The sequence below is a fragment of the Tauraco erythrolophus genome, chromosome 14 (assembly GCF_009769465.1).
Source record: "Tauraco erythrolophus isolate bTauEry1 chromosome 14, bTauEry1.pri, whole genome shotgun sequence".
Taxonomy (NCBI): Eukaryota; Metazoa; Chordata; class Aves; order Musophagiformes; family Musophagidae; genus Tauraco; species Tauraco erythrolophus.
Genome location: NC_141478.1, coordinates 11,814,785 through 11,831,119, shown reverse-complemented (window position 1 = coordinate 11,831,119; position 16,335 = coordinate 11,814,785). Strand labels below are relative to the sequence as shown.

The following is a 16,335-nucleotide window of genomic DNA, read 5'->3' as shown; positions in this document are numbered from 1 at the left end:
TGGTGAATGTGCATATATATGCGTTAATGATGCAGATCTCAAGTTCTTTCTAGCTGTTCATCTCATGCCCTCCTGAAATCTGTCTAGAGTTCTTGGTGCTATAACAGCAGAGTCATATTATTTTATTATTCTTTCTGTTACAGAAAATACCTTCTTTGATGAGTATTTTTTCTGAATAGGATGATACAGAATCATTTCCAATAAGTTAATTTATAGTATTTTGGATTTTTATTTAACAGCTACAACATACTGTCTGTTTCAGCTAACCATGTCTTTAAATTCATCTACGCTTTTAAATGAAGAAAACTTTCAAGGACCAAAAAGAAACATTGACTGTTTGGAAAGTCTAGAATTGCAGGCTCCAGCATCGTTTCAAGACAACCCACTGCAACAATTACAGTTAGCATCGCAGGAAGTACTTGAAAAGGCAAAAAAGAGTGGGAGATCAAAATGCCCCCGATGCAGCAGTTCAAGGATGTTTTATTGTTACACATGCTTTGTTCCCGTTGAAACTGTCCCTACCAAAGAAATTCCGACTGTGAAGGTTAATACTTCTTATGGATTTTTTTTATAATATTCTTGTGCCTTTTAGTTACTGCAGACAGAGAACAGACAGTCTGTCTGTGACCATTTCTTTTCTGATTCATTCTTTATGGCCATTCATCTCTAACACAGCTGTAAGTAAGAATAAACTACAGATAGATAAAATTACTGTTCTTTTCTGATGAATTACATGTACGGTCATTGACAATGTTCCAGTCCTCACATAAACATTAATTTATCTCCTAGATGAGGAGATGAGCTGAAATCACTCAGGTTCTCGTGCAAACGACTATGTTTTCACTTAGTTCTTAAAAGTTTCTTTACAGTGCTCTTACCTTCATTTTTCAATATCTAAAAACTCTGGCCAGAACAGAGCATATTGTGAACAAAAAATATGATTTTTCTATAACCAAGAGTGAATTTACATAAAATGCAAGCTAAAAGGCATTCCTAAATGTCATGGTTGTATAATTCAGATAACCACTCTTAAAATATAAATAAAGAATAAAAGGTGTAATGCCCTTCAGCTAAAATGCTTAGAGAAATCATCAAAAGAGGACGGAGGGACATTTTGCGAAATCACTTAGGAACTAAAATGCATTCTGAAGACACTCAGTACTTTGAAAGTATCAGGAAAATACTTTAGAAGAACTTTAGAAATTTGACCTGGTGCATTTAGGGGTACTTTCATTGAAACGGCCGTTTTTGCAATAGCCTGAATACCAAACACAGATAACTATTCGTATTTAGGACCATTATATTGCTCAGATTAGGACCACGTCGTATTTACCTTCTTGATACCATTCTAGAGGTTTTACCTCACTACTGCTGCAGCATTCCGAATTGCGTTCAGTGCATACTTAAGTATTTACGTGAACTGAGAGAGTGTAACAGGTGCTTCTTGTCACTTGTCTCTAGTTTAGTTCTAAACCTATTAAAACAAAAACATTGTCAAAAATTGTCAAATATGCCTTAATTACATGCCCGTAGGGATTGCTCCTGGATTTTGCACGAATTTTTGTACCTGTATATATGATGGTAAATATTGCTTTTCTTTTTTTTTTTTACTGTAGTTACCTTTGAAGATTGACATTATTAAACACCCAAATGAAACAGATGGCAAAAGCACTGCAGTGCATGCTAAGCTGCTGGCACCTGATGATGTTACAATTTATAAATACCCTTGCATTCCAGAATATGAAGAAAAAAGACATGAAGTAAGAAATTTTATATAGATAGCAGAGCTTTGTTCTGGGGAGATGCAGAGGTATCTTCTGTACTTCCTCCCACAGTGGTACTGCACTCTGCTGGGAGAGAGTGGGAGGAAAGCAGTATCATGTTAATCCAGTCCACTCCATCTTGAGCTCTCTCGAAAGCTGGGCCTACAAATGTACAGTGCTTGTGGACTGTCTTCCAAAGCTTGGAAAAACAGTGCTGTCTAACCACCTTGAATTTCCTTTATTCACCGCCTTAGATAACGGATAATTTGATTCATTGTGTCCCGTAAGTATTCAACTTCCAGCAAGTTAAACAGCAGTGAGGTGTTGTGCTCATCATATTCAGCAGCTGGCCTGAAAAAAAATGAGTTATGAACTTGGATTTCTATGCTCATTTAAATGGTGTGATTAATCTGACATCTAGTATTTACACATTTGATGTCATTCATAATCATGCCCTATCTCTGGAGGTGTTCAAGGCCAGGGTGGATGGGACTTTGAGCAACCTGATCTAGTGGAAGGTGTTTCTGCCTCTGTCAGGGGGGGTTGGAACTAGATGATCTCTGAGGTCCTTTCCAACCCAAACCATTCTATGAAGAGGAGGATAATATACATATTTCATAGAGATGTTACTTTCTTCAAGGAATAAGCCATCAAGGAAAGCATAGGCAGCAAAGAGGCAGGAAGCTAAGGAAAAGCAGAAGGAGCAATGGGGAAGGCAGGCAAAAGTGGGAAGAAGTTGGAGTGACTTTGTATTGTCCAGGCTTTCCGAGTCACAGATTCTGAATGCTGCAATGAGCTACCGAAAAGATACTAAGTAAGGCCATCACTGGACTTCTTCATGTGAGATATTTGTGGGACCTGCAGTAGACACGGGGCAGAAGAGATTATTTCTTCTAATCTAAAATTTGTGAATTAAATTAGAAACTATTCTTTATGGCTTTCCTGCCCCATATACTGCAATGACAGTGAAATTTGAACTTCCTCAGGGCTGACACCATTGTCTTGGCTGAAAAAAACTTTTTTTTTCAGACGTAATAGAGCTGGTAGTAGATGCAAAGAGATGACATTTAATTAAAGATCTCTAATAAGTATCTTTGTTCGTTATTTTAACAGTCTTTTATCCTTTTAGACAATAGAGTGTTTTTAAGATTAATTTTATTAAATTATGAATTATTTTTTAAGATTACTTTTCATCTTCCCCTGACTTAAATGTTTGTGGGTAGGGATAGAAAATTTGTGTTCTTTAATGAAACAATTCTGCTGATTTATTAAGATTTTGTTGATGCTCAACTTTTTTTCTTTTCTTCATTTAGATAGCGCTTGTATTTCCTGGCCCCAATTCAGTGTCAGTAAAAGATATTGCTTTCCATCTCCAAAAATACGCTAAGAAAGGTGCTTATGATAACAACGATGACTGTTCCAGAGAGCCATTTCTTAAGCAAGCAAGAATAGAACCTAAAGAAGAAGATCTAAATGAATGCATCTCAAGCAACAGCAGTGAAGGCAGTAGACTGAAGAAAATCATAGTCATTGACAGTACCTGGAATCAAACTAACAAAATAATAACTGATGAACGACTTCAAGGTAAAAAAAAAAAAAAAAACACCTGGATATTGAGATGTTCTTGCTACAGAAATGATTAAGGAAAATATACATCTATATATCTGAGCATGGTATAAGTGTATACCTAACCCTGTATCTGTGTACACATGGAAGATTCCACAGCCTCTTTCATTGCTGTAAAAGACTGCCTGAGCTAAAGACTCCGTTACTTTCATATTATATAATTTGTTTTGCAAAACAGTAAGACTAATGTTAAGAAAGCGTTTGCATTTATTTCTCCCACATCTCTACTGGAACAAATTTCCTTCATTTCACAGAATGGAAGCTGTCTTGTTAGACAATAGAAGAACAGTAGTTTGAATGATCTCTGAAGGAAGCCAGAAAGATTTCCTTTGCAGGTGGCTATCTGTTTTTTCAGGAGACCCAGGGAAAAATTTTTGTGTACACTAGGGGCAGACAGGCCACTAGAAGGTGAGAAAGGGATCTAGGAGATACAGCACAAATATGTCATGGCTTAGTTTTTTTTTCTAGTAAAGTTCTTTGTTTTGTGGTCATTTTAATGATCTCACTACTTTCCAGACAAAAGGGAATGCCTGCTTTTCCTCCACGCCCTCCCATCTCTGAAAGCAAAAACTTGTAAGTCTGCAAAGGCTTTTTGTCTTAGGTTCATTTCAAGAAGTTTACAGTTAAGTATTTTAAGTAAAACAACAACAATTTAGCAATAGCATTCCATTTCCTTCGAGATAAACAGGAGTTTAAAAATAATTTCATTAGTGAAAAAGGTGCATTTAGCTGGAAGGCAGGCTGTCAGGTTTATGTGTAATACACATAACTTCTTACTGGTGCCTGCTTTGCACTGAATTTCACAGACTTCTTACGTGCAAGATGAATGTTGCCTTGCTGTCTAGTCGGTTTGTTAGAGAATCGCACATGTTTGTGTGATGTATCAGCTAATTAAAATCCTGTTAGTAAGTATTTAGTTTAACACAAAACGTACTCTATCAAATAAATGGAAGTATTGCTGTAAAGATTAATCACATGTTGCAAGTTACTGTAAAGCGTTTAGAACTTACTTTAAAAGGAGGAATTTAAGAAAAGTAACAGGCAGCCAGGGGAACTGAAGATTTCTGTGGAAGCTTATACAGTGTGTCAGTCAAAAATTCATGATTGTTGTTATTTTGGAGCTCTTAAAGAATGGTTTCCAGTTACCCCATGTGAATCCTGATCTGGTGGACTCTTCCCTTCTTTCTAGAACTTCATCTCTTTTACAGCTGTAGTCTGGTCCTCTGTTTCCCTGAGCACCTTTGAGGATTGCTGTATGGTGTGACTAGTGTCATGCAAGTGAGTCTCTTATCCACACCCAGGGAGAATTTTACCCTCCATATGGCAGGTACAACAGGGTGCACAACCCATGCATTCATTCCTTTCCTTAGTGCCTGGCAAAAAGGACATAAATTGCTCTAATAACTCCTTCTAGAGATTGCAATTTTGCCTTCCAAGATGAATGGGGCACAGTTTCTTTAGGCATAAACTGATGAAATTTTTATGTTGTACACACATGACAAATAGAGAACTATTGTCATTTTTCAGTACAACTACAAATGAAGTCATCATCCAACAAAATATTCCTCATATATTAAAGTTCAAAAAGGAGTGTTCATAATTCCAAATAAAAAAGTAATTGCTGCACTTATTCAGAAGGATGACGTTACAAGAAATACTAGATGGAACATTAACAAAGCCAAGAAAATGTAAAGAAAAGCCTTGTGTCTTGTAAGCCTGCATTTATATAGAGAGTAAATGTAATAATTGTACTGCAAGAGAAAGCAAATGAGTATATCAATCTTGAAAAAACCAGCGTAGAAAACTTGGACAAAAAAATACCTGAATATCTTGGAAAAGTGGAGTACTGTATCTTTAGAAAGCAAAACTAAAGCAATTGTGTTAAAGACAGGAAATATTTGAAAGTTTGTAATGGCTAGGATTGATTACTTCATTAACAGTGATCACTAGATCAGAAAGGAACCAGTCGTATCTAATGTTCAGCGATTACTTATCTGAGTGACGAAGCTTACTGGCAACATCAACATGGTTGTTAAAGAAACAGATTGCTTTGGTATTTTTCCTGTGAGTTTGATCCACTTTGTATTAGCAAAATGTCTGATTTTATTAGTTTATACATCCTTTTGTACAAGGCTGAATCATAGATCTGCTTCAGTAGTTTGGTTTTTTTTTTAAGTTTCGTGCTTGCTTTCATTTCCGCAAGAAAATGGCAGCCTTTGCTTACGCACAGGTAGGATATTTGAGGGCAGTAAATGGATGTTCTCTGAGGCAAACTCCCTTCATCCTCTTTTTCTCACAAGTCTCTTGTCCTCATCTCATATTTCCATCTTTCTTCTTCCCTCAAAATCACACGCAAGGGTGTGATGGAAAGAAAAAGTGCGAGTTCTGTCATGAGTTTCTACATTCTTTCTAAAATAAGATATGTAGATGTGATTCAGGGGGCTATAGCAGAGGCAAGGTGAATCCAAGGTATGTACACCCCTGCTTCCTCAGCCTAAATCCTTAAGTTACTTATAAACCTTGGGAATCTAAAAGATTAGGAAAGGAGCAAAATTCCTGCCTGAAGTAACTTTTTCAAGTTGTACCTCTTTAGGAAATTAACAGAATAATTAAAATAAAAATAGGTACATTAGTAAGAGCTTAGACTCTTACTAGCTACCACAGGTACAAACCATAATTAGTCATTATTTTGCAGCACTGGTATTTCTTGAAGTAGTGAATCTCCCAGTTCACTATACAAACTGTAGGGATGGAGAGGTGATGGAAGGCTCAGAGTAAGCAACAGGCGTCAGCATATGTGTAAACTTTACAACTTACATACATCTTGTTGATAAGAACTTAGAATCTCTTAGATGTGACATCAGTGACCACTTGATTAATGTAGGATTCTGCAGGTTTGAGCATTCGGTTGTTATAGTGGAGGGAGCACAGGGACTGTGCTGTGATAGGGTGAAAGAATGTGACACCAGGAAGAATAGAGGTCTCTCTGAAGGGTGTTGTCTGCCGTAAGACACATATACAAGGGAGTAACTTTCATAAGGTAAATTTGGTTACATTACCTAAGTAGATATAAAGTTAGTTGTATTTCCGTTTCGCTTGATTGCAGATTCATAGAAATGTTGATTTCTAATGAGCTCAAAGTACGTGGATGCTAAAAAAGCAAACCCAACATTTTGATTTCCTTAGTGTTGTAAGTTAGTATTGTAGCTTTCATATGAACGATCAGTATTTGTAATAAAACATTTTGGCTGTATAGATACAAATACAACACAGATTATAGAAAAATGCTCAGTGAACTGTAACCCCTAACCCCCTCTAATTTTTTTGTTACAAAACTCCTAAAAATCTGTTTGAAATGAACTGATCCTGCATTTGTGGTAAGCTCAGTAGTGTCAGTGGTCTTGCCTTTTATGACCTTCTGTTTGTCTTCAAACCTCAAATAGGTGGAAGTTTATTGGAGGAATCATCCCCTAAATTTGGTTCACTGCTGTTCAGGTGGAAACATTGCTGAATTTGGTGAAAGTTTTCACTTTGGTTAGGGCTGAGAATTCAAGTATTGAAACCTGTTGAGGGAAACAAGCTTAATGCACGTTCCTGTTACTATTTTGAATACACATGTATAGGGTTATTAGATGCAATAGAATCATAGAATCATAGAATGGCATAGGCTGGAAGGGACCTTAGAGATCATCTAATCCAACCTCCCTGTCATGGGCAGGGAATAGTAATAGACTGTGTTATTTTGAATTTTTAGTTCCAAAATGCCAACAATAACATTTAAATTCAATGATGGAATCTCCTGGGTTTTGGGTTTTTTTTTAAACACTGTAGGAGAGATTTCTTTTACTATGCAATATATCATACATTACTAACTGCAAAGCAAACAGCTAAATCCATCTTGCAATTACACTAGAAAGAATTAATGTAGTTTGAAGATAAAAAGTATGGAATTACAAGTGCTGCGCTCTCCTGAATTTGGAATTTATGGAAACTTCTCTGTCCATAACTTACGAGCAATACCTAATCCACATTGTTATTTGTATTATTACTTGTCATGACAAGTAATCATACAAATCATTTCATGACACGCATTTAGTATCTGATTTTAACGTTTAGAAGAAGATAATTTTATATCCTGATCCTAATATTGACAGGTGTATGTGCTATTCTTTATAATCCAACTATCCATCCTGCTTATGAAGTGATTATACCTTAAGGTGTTTTTAATTTTGAGTAGTTTGTGCATCTTAAGGAACATAAAAATCAAGATACAAGTTTAAAATTCATCTGAGTAATAACACCATTACAGAGACTATAGTAGATAAGATTTTCATATGCCATACAAAGACCGAATTTCTTTCTTTCATCTCAAGTGAGAATGCTTTTAGCTTCTAATAAAATTAACGACCAGATTCTGTCATACTTACTCCTGGGTAATCGCAGTGAGATTTCAGTTACTTAACAAGCATAAATGAATAGCGTCTGGCTCTTAGCAAGTACTCCTCAGTGCAGCAAAACTAACAGTCTGAGGGATTCTGTGTTACACTTAAAAGGCATTAGCTTTGCAAAGGATGAAGTCTGATTCATCGTTTTGTGAACACTGATGAGTCCTTGTAGGTGTGGGTTTCACTCTTCCCATCTGAAGACACCCTGCAGTTTACTGAGGGCTGTGAAGCTGTGTGAATGAAGGCATAACCTGTAAGTTTTAATTGCAAATATGAGGATTGTAACCTAGAACTTACAGCACTTTTTAATCAAATTTCAAAGTGGCCCACAAAGGAAGATAAAATTATTGCCTTCGTTTTACAGATGAAAAATGGAGCTACAGGAAGAGAAATTATTTGCATTGCAGGCATCTAGCAGGCTAACAGCAAAGTCAGAACACAAAACTGAAGACTTGTTTGGCATTCCATACACCAATCCACATTATCTATCAACTTTTTTTCTTGACAGGGTTGCTGCAAATTGAGTTGAAGACGAGAAAAACTTGCTTTTGGCGTCATCAGAAGGGAAAGCCAGATACATACCTTTCCACAATAGAAGCAATTTATTATTTCCTTGTGGACTACCATCAGGAGATTTTGAAAGAGAACTACAAAGGACAATATGATAATCTGCTTTTTTTCTTTTCATTTATGTACACATTGATTAAAAATGCCAAGTGTTGTGCAGGAAAAGAGTAAGATGTCTGTCTATAGGTGAGTAACACTACATCTTATTTTATTTTATTTCTATTGTAATAATAAGCTGCACAAGTGTAACTATTTTTATCTAACTGAAACCTGGAAATAGGTTGTACTCTTAGCAATGGCTACAGTACTTGTCCAAAAGTAAGCTGCAGACCTCATGTCCTGCACACTTGAGGATGAGCAGTCTGATTAGAAATACTGACTTGAGAACAGTTATGCTTTGCTAAGTATTGCTGTGTTCGAACCTACAGACCTGAGCTGCTCATCACAGGGAGATTATGTCCTGAGAGGAGGAAGACCTGGTCCCTCTTGCCATAAGGAGTGATCTCTCTAATTGTAAAAAGGAATTAGCGTACTAGCTTCTTATTATTATGATGATTACTAATACTTTATTTCAGGTGTTCTCTTTGTTTTTTACTCAATAATACTGATTTCACTTTCATAACATGAAAAGCTTACTGAAATTTTTAGGATCATATTTAATTTGAGGGGAGCGGGGCAGCAATACAAAATAAAAGACTGTTAATAGAATATAAATTATGTACTTTCAAGATTAATTCTGGAAGATTGTTCTAGTAATAGAAAAGAGTGATCTCTTTAAACCTCATTACACAGTGTGTGACTTCTATAGTACCATTCACATGCTGTTAAATTAAGATTATTCTCAACTTCTTGGGTCATTTTAGACTTCTTCAAACAAATTAATGTCTTTTATTATTATTATTATGCAATATTATTATTTTTGAGAACACTAACTTAACAAATGTCACTAGGACATACCATAGCCACTAAAATTTTTTAATTGCCACATACTTGTATTCTAAGCAGCAGAAAGGGCTCATTGCACTGTAGGAGTTGTCTGAAAACGTAGAGATTTTGCAGGACAAAGTAATTTGCAGAGACGAGAAATAGGGAAGATGATGGTTCTGACCTGACTTCCTGAAATTAGGCAGACTATGAATCTGCTATGTTTTTTCTTTTGCAGTAAGAGTGCAAATTTGAACAGCATAAATAAGACTTTTTCTACACTGATGAAATTTTTGCTGGTATGTGTAGCACTGCTGGCAGAGTCATCCCATGTGAATGTAATTATACAAGCGTCTTTGCCAAGCTATACTGTACAGCTAATGCTGGCAAAGGTAATAGACCTAAACTATAGCTTTACAAGCAGAGTTATACAAATATATTTTCATCATACTAGGATGTTCTGCCAGAAAAATTAATGTTGGTTAAAATTATAGTCTTAAGGTAGAAGAAAAAAATGTTACATTAGAGGTACGATATAAAATGGAAAAGTATTTCTGAATAGTCTCAGAAGTGTGTTACTTGAGAAAAAAAAATAGATCTTGAAGTGACACAGATTGAAAAATTGTAATAGATTATTTTTTAAACAAAAATTCTGAAGTTTTTGTTGTGTTTTCCTCAACAAATCTGACTAAATTATCACCTGTAGCATACTCTCCAGGAGGTCACGCTCACCCTGGTTAACAGAGAAACAGTGCCTTGAAAAATCCTTCAGGAAAGTCTTTTTACATTTACACAGCAATCCATTCAGGCTCAAACAACTAGTTCGTACTATGTTTTTTAATGCTTCAAGATACTGAAATCCAAGTTGATGTTGTTTAAAACACAAGATACAAATACACGCTCTCTGCAAGTCATACTTATCTTCAGATTTGTATGTTTATATGCATGAGTGAGTGCATATAAAAATGCATTTCAGTGCACAACCAAACCTCCTCCATTTGCAAAAAGAAGTGCTAGTTAAGTTACGTGAGTGCACATGAAGTGTGCATGACCTCTAATAGCGCCATGAGAAGCACAGGCTTGAAGTCAGAATGAGAAAGATTGGTTTTAAGTGCACATACATAATGGCACAGCTGTTAAGTATATTGTGAGTTCATGTGCCAGGCAATGAGAAAAATCAGCAGTCATGTCTCAGTGCTGTTGAAACAACACGTTTCTTATTCATTTGGTTCTTATTTCTATTGAGAGTTATTTTGACTTTTTACAATGATTAATGCTATTTCCTTTGGTATGAATTTTGATAGTCTTTTGACATTTCCATCTGTTCTTGTATTTCTTAAAGATTGCTGTAATATTTTTTTAAATATCACATAAGTTTAATAGCTTGAGAAGGAAACTTTCACCCACTTTAAACAAACAAAAACAAAATGAACCCACTGACCTAGTGTTTTACAAGAACCAGAGAAAAATCGGGGGGGGGGGGGGGCAGAATTACTTCCAAGACGCATTTCCCTGAAAACATGTTTTTTTATTTAAGAAGCAGAGGTCAGATAAAAGCTTATATAAGCTGTTCTTTGTTACTTTTGGAAAATAGTTTCATAAGGTTAAAAATGGTTTCCAAATTTAAGTTTTGTGTACCTTGCTTTATTTGAACAATGGTAATTAAGAATCCATTCCATAAGTAAATTAATTTTAGTTCTCAGGTGAAATCAGTGCACAGAAAAGACTTTATATCTGGAACACTGTGTTCAGGAATTGGGTTCTTTTTCTTCCAGTGAAACCTCAGCATAATGCAAGAGTCATTCTTACATCAAGTGACAGAGGCACATCTAATATCCATAATTAATTATGATCTGTTGATATTCCTCTGATATCCTTTTATGAGGACAGGAAGGAGGTTATTGTCACTTCTGCTGCAAATCTGTTCTGTCTGAGCAGCAGATGTAGTTCCCCCTTCTCTCCTGTCTCCTGCTTTCCCCTCTGTAAAATAATTTGAACCCTGTATTTAATTTCAGTACTGGTATAAGGTGGCAAACGAACCAAGTCATCCACCTCACACTGGAAATGTCTCAATACCACTGGTACATTTATCCAGCTTTGAGACTAAAGAATAGTTTTGTTCCACCAAAGGAAAGCAATCAAGTGGTTAATCCTTTCAAGTGCAATTAACAGCACTGACCTCCCTGTTCTTTAAAATTAGGGTCATGGGGAGGTAAATGCCAGTTCTGGGCCTTTTCTTTCATATCAGAATACCCCTGCACTAACTATCTCTTCTGTTTCCAAAAACATCAGAGAGCAAGGGGAAAAGCAGGCTTCCACTTCCATTAGCAGTAACTTAAACAGCCATCAGTTAAAGGGGGAGGAAAAGGAAGAGCATCTCTATCTATCTCCTTTCACAACAGAAGACATCTGGCCTCCCGTGGGGAGGCCCCAGATAACAAAGAACCTGTCATTATGAACCTCCGAGATGTGTTCAGAGAACCGTTTTACCTGCAGTCTGGCTCATTCATTTCCTGCCACTGAAGCCATCTGCTTTTGCTTATTGTGGGTATTTTTGGTCTCTGTTTGGCCAGGAACATGAAGTGGCTTCACTTTAGCGTGCCTGTATGCTTGGTCAGAGGGAGGATTTAATCCTTTTCTTGAAATGAATAAGAGAGGGAGCTGCAAAAAAACAATTCCTTTCCTGGAAGGTAGCACGAAAGTCATCCAAGCCAAGGTCGAATAAAGGGTTGTGTCAGTGCATGCAGTAAAGATACATGGAGATTGAAAAGAGATGGCAACTTGGAATCTACGGCAGAACCTCCCAAAGCACTTGTAATCTCACCTGATTTAAAGCTACTGCTTCTTGAAATTTTGTTTCCAATTTGAGTCCATCTGGTTTTCCACATAGGCTTCTTCAGCCTCAATTGCAGAGTACTACAGTGATCCGTTCCTTCCTCTTCTCTCGTGTTGAGTTTCAGTATTTTGCCTGAATGTGTTAAAAATCAGTCTATCTTCATCAGTGATGGTCTTGTTTACTATATAAAATGTAATGTGATGTGAAAATCCATTCCACCAATCACTGTCTTTGAAAATACCAAAATAAGGAGGGGAGAAAACTTCCTCTTAGTTTCCCATTGTTTACTATAAGACAGTTCGGACACTCCCAGGTAGCACTGACTCGTGTCTCAAAGTATTCCAAAAAGCTGCGCATCAGCTAAGTTCATCAAACTTGTTTTGCGACACAGAACTTAACGGTGACTGCGGCAGTGTTGAAACAGGAAAGCTTCCCACTCGGATGGAAAGATCATGTGTCAGTAGGATGGTGATATATCAATACTAGAATATGAGGTCATCTATTGACGTACTGAATGACTCAACATAGTTCCTGAACTGTTATCCCTTGTCTCGAGAGACATTATTTTATTAAAAATCCAATGCTTTCAATAGTAGGAATGTTGATTTTGACTGGTGAGACTTAGTAACACCAACATTCAAAGTATTCATATGAAAAATTTACAACATTCTTCTTGTTCCCTTGTTGGGAAAGATAACACCGTGCTGCCATTTTATGGATTCTGAAGAGAAATCAGATATTGTAGAATTTTGAAAGTAGTGTATCACATTAAACTTCAAAAATACGCATACTGATGTGGTTTCTTTACCACTATCTGCCAGAAAAAATATTAAAACAGTTCTGGAGTCCCACAGCAAGAGGTGGGAGGTACTCTAATGCAAAACAGACTTAGCATTTTCACCTCACCGAAAGTGGAAATTTTTGTCTAAGTTTAGCAACACTAGTGCTGTTATCACATTCAAATCAACTGTGATTTTACTGCTGACTTTTCAGGCTACAGGTGTTGCAGTAGGATGTTTAGAAACACGTCACAAAAGAGTGAACACAGAAGAGAGTGCTTCACATCAGTATACCCAAGATTGAGTCCTACTCGACCTGTGATCCGTGTGCTTCACTTCCCTTACCTGTAAATTTAATTTCTGCCTCTGTACAACACTCTCTACATATGAAGCTGGGCCCATAAGCCAGTTGAACTCAGCATGAAATCCAAAGGCTGAGTATTGTTATTTGAAGATTCTAATGGTAAAATTTCTGCTTTTCCAACAACAGGGATAGAAGAGCTATACAGAGGTACGCATACCTGTGCAAATATGAATACATACATACCTCCCTCCTACTGATAAATGCATTAGGGTGCAAGCCAAAGATTTTCTCCTTTGCTGTTTCTGTCTTACAGAGTACAATGATAAAAAAAAGTATTCTTTAATTTTGTGAACTGATAAACTGTTTTGTGTACAGAGCAAATACGTACTTTAGACACAGACAAATAGCCAAGCCTGTTAATGTACACAGAGAAGTAGTTTGACTAGAAATTCATTTGTTAAGTTTGGATGCACTATCCAGCACAAATACTGTATTATCCCTCCAAATCATACACTAGAAGAATAATATTTCTTACCTTTTCCTTGTTCTGAATATTGCTGCTAATGAGTCTAGTGTAGTTCCCTACTTTTTTCTTGTAAAGTATGTTTTCTTTGCATCTTCAAGCAGCACTGAAGTATTAGATTTGTTAAAAAAAAAAAAAGCTACCCACTGCTGCAAAACCAACTCCCTGAATTAAAGTTAAGTACGTCCATCCACCCTTCACAGGGCATGCCAAAAGAGGCCAAAGAGGTAAACAGGTTATTCTGAAACAATTAAAAGAGTAAGACTGCAAAAAAAAATTTAGAGAATGTTGAACTAGACAGAAATTCTGACGCCTGCACTAAGGAAATGCCATGGATCATGCTGTGCCATTTATTTAGCAGAAAAGAGGAGAAAAGGAGCAGAAGCACACCCACCCTGATACTAAGAACATGTGTTTGCCTCGAGTAATTGTGTGTAACACCTACAGTGAACACGCACATATATGACCTCTGATGGAAAACTCATATATAATGCAACATGACGTTTTCTTTCCTGTCTTTTGATTGCTTACTGGAGAATAAAATAATCAAACCAGAGTTAGTGTTTCTCCCATGTTTTGGGGTTTTTTATTAATAATATGCAATTGGGTTATAGATTCCTTGTTTATGCTAGTATGTACTCTATTTCGGTGCAGTTTTATTACAAACAACTGCATGTAAACCTATTAATGTAACTGTAGATTTTATAATATACCATCTGTCCTACAAAACGGAGATAGGACCTGGCCTTTACTCTGTGAGAATATATTTTTGTGCATATGATCTGGAGTAACATGTAACTTCAATAAAGCAAGTTGTCTGTGAGGTAAATAACATGGACTCTTCATTTTTTGCAACGTTTTGTGTTTCAGTATCATCAACAGACGTGCAATCAACAATGATTGGATACAATCTCTAGTCATATTAGCATCTATATCTGTTAATGTCTACAAGTCCTGGTTTTAAACATACATTAGGACTCTTGAGGCTTTCATCATAATGAGTTAGGCTGGTTTCCACATGGAAAACATTTCTTCTACTCAATTAAAAAGTGAATTATAAAAAACATTCCTAGGATACACTCCATTTTGAAGTGCCTCTCAATTAGTGAGTCTTTTTTTTTAGACCGTACTTGAATGCCACCCTCATAGCCTAAAGGTCTGCTTTAGTACAATTTCTGAAACTGTTTGCTTTGGAGACAGATGCTGATGAATTTAACAGAATCAGGCTCTTTGTAAGTCTAAAAAACGTATCCTTACTATCTTTTCTACAGAAGAACAATACTCTGGTTCCAGCAAAAAAGTTTGCTCAAGCTGGAACTACAGACTTAATTTCAAATGTTGCTGCTAACACTAAATAAAAATTCTGTATTTCAGGAACATCAGAAATGTTTTATTTCTTTCAAAAAATATTTTTGCAGCTTCTATGTCATGACTAACTTGTTTGCCAAATGTAGCATGAATTCCAGGTGACCTAAACCTGCGTATTCTAGTGATTAGTTTATGCAACTGAAACATTCTATCTAGCTTTCTCTGTTCACAGGCTTCCTTCAGGCCAGATCAATGCTGCAGAGTCTTTTTTTTTTTTTTCATATTTACAGCAGACAAGGAAGCAACTCGATACAGCTTCAACTTTCAGAAACATCATGTAAAGCACCTCAGTCTACTTGAAGCAGTTGGATCACACTACTTCCTCTTCTAACTTCACACATGTCTAAGTACATTTAGAGTATTGGCTTTAGTCTGCATACCTAGGTCAGTTAAGAGGACAAAAATGCTTGAATTCTTTTCTATCGTGACTCTTTTGGCAAAAAACATGACATAGAAACCTTTACGCTGCCAAAAGCTTCCTCTTTTCCTTGAATATGGCTTACTCTGTCTGGGGAACTAGTTTAAAATCAGTGCCTGAAGCAGCTGCTAGAGAATTTGCCAACAAAACTATACTGCCAAACTCTTAAATGGAGAATAATCTCTAACCTAGGCATAGCCGAACTGATTTTGCTCATTTTAAAAGAAGAATCCATTGAAAAAATATAATGGGGTAAGAAACAAGAAATCTTGAATCTTTTGAAGTCTAAGAAAACTAATACAGTAGATTCAAGCAGTTATGGTAACTCGGTACAGTAGCTGTTCCAACATATGGATGATCCTATGGAAATGGCCAGGATTTCTTTAGGCCCGTGCAAAGTTCTGCCATCTCTGTATAGGCAGCGGTCATTTTCAGTTAAGTACGTGCCAATGTATATTCATCTTGTGAGGTGTCAATTCAGAAAAGATATTCCATGTTTCTCTCTATATGTTGGCAATTTCTGGTGAGAAATGAACATGTAACCAACACTGTACTGAGCTCCATTAGTTATTGGCATGCCAGTAACAGAATCGAGATCTTCCTGTGCTGCTGAGTTAACTGTCATTTGCACCAATGGCCAGAGCCAAGTCTGTATGAGACAAAAAGGAAATATATTACAGAATGTGTTGTTACGAAAGAAAAAGCCACTGCTTCAAGTTATCAAGACAACACCAAAGCACATTAATCAAGCATACAATAAACGATGACAGTTTGTTGTTTCA

General features: G+C 36.4%; 1 protein-coding gene across 3 annotated transcripts; it reads left to right on the top strand.

The window, feature by feature from the left end:
- The first annotated feature begins 230 nt into the window (after positions 1-230).
- On the top strand, positions 231-13,985 carry DTWD1 (DTW motif tRNA-uridine aminocarboxypropyltransferase 1). Of its 3 annotated transcripts, none has more exons than XM_086620507.1 (5): positions 231-544; positions 1,617-1,760; positions 3,077-3,347; positions 8,343-8,587; positions 13,971-13,985. In XM_086620507.1, exons 1-4 carry the CDS (start codon positions 269-271, stop codon positions 8,570-8,572), a joined length of 921 nt encoding a protein of 306 aa, XP_086476633.1. In that variant the 5' UTR covers positions 231-268; the 3' UTR covers positions 8,573-8,587; positions 13,971-13,985. The 3 variants fall into 3 exon arrangements, with proteins under 3 accessions (XP_086476633.1, XP_009990605.1, XP_086476632.1); XM_009992303.2 differs by lacking the exon at positions 13,971-13,985 and adding an exon at positions 13,431-13,867; XM_086620506.1 differs by lacking the exon at positions 13,971-13,985 and adding an exon at positions 13,155-13,179.
- Positions 13,986-16,335: the final 2,350 nt, after the last annotated feature.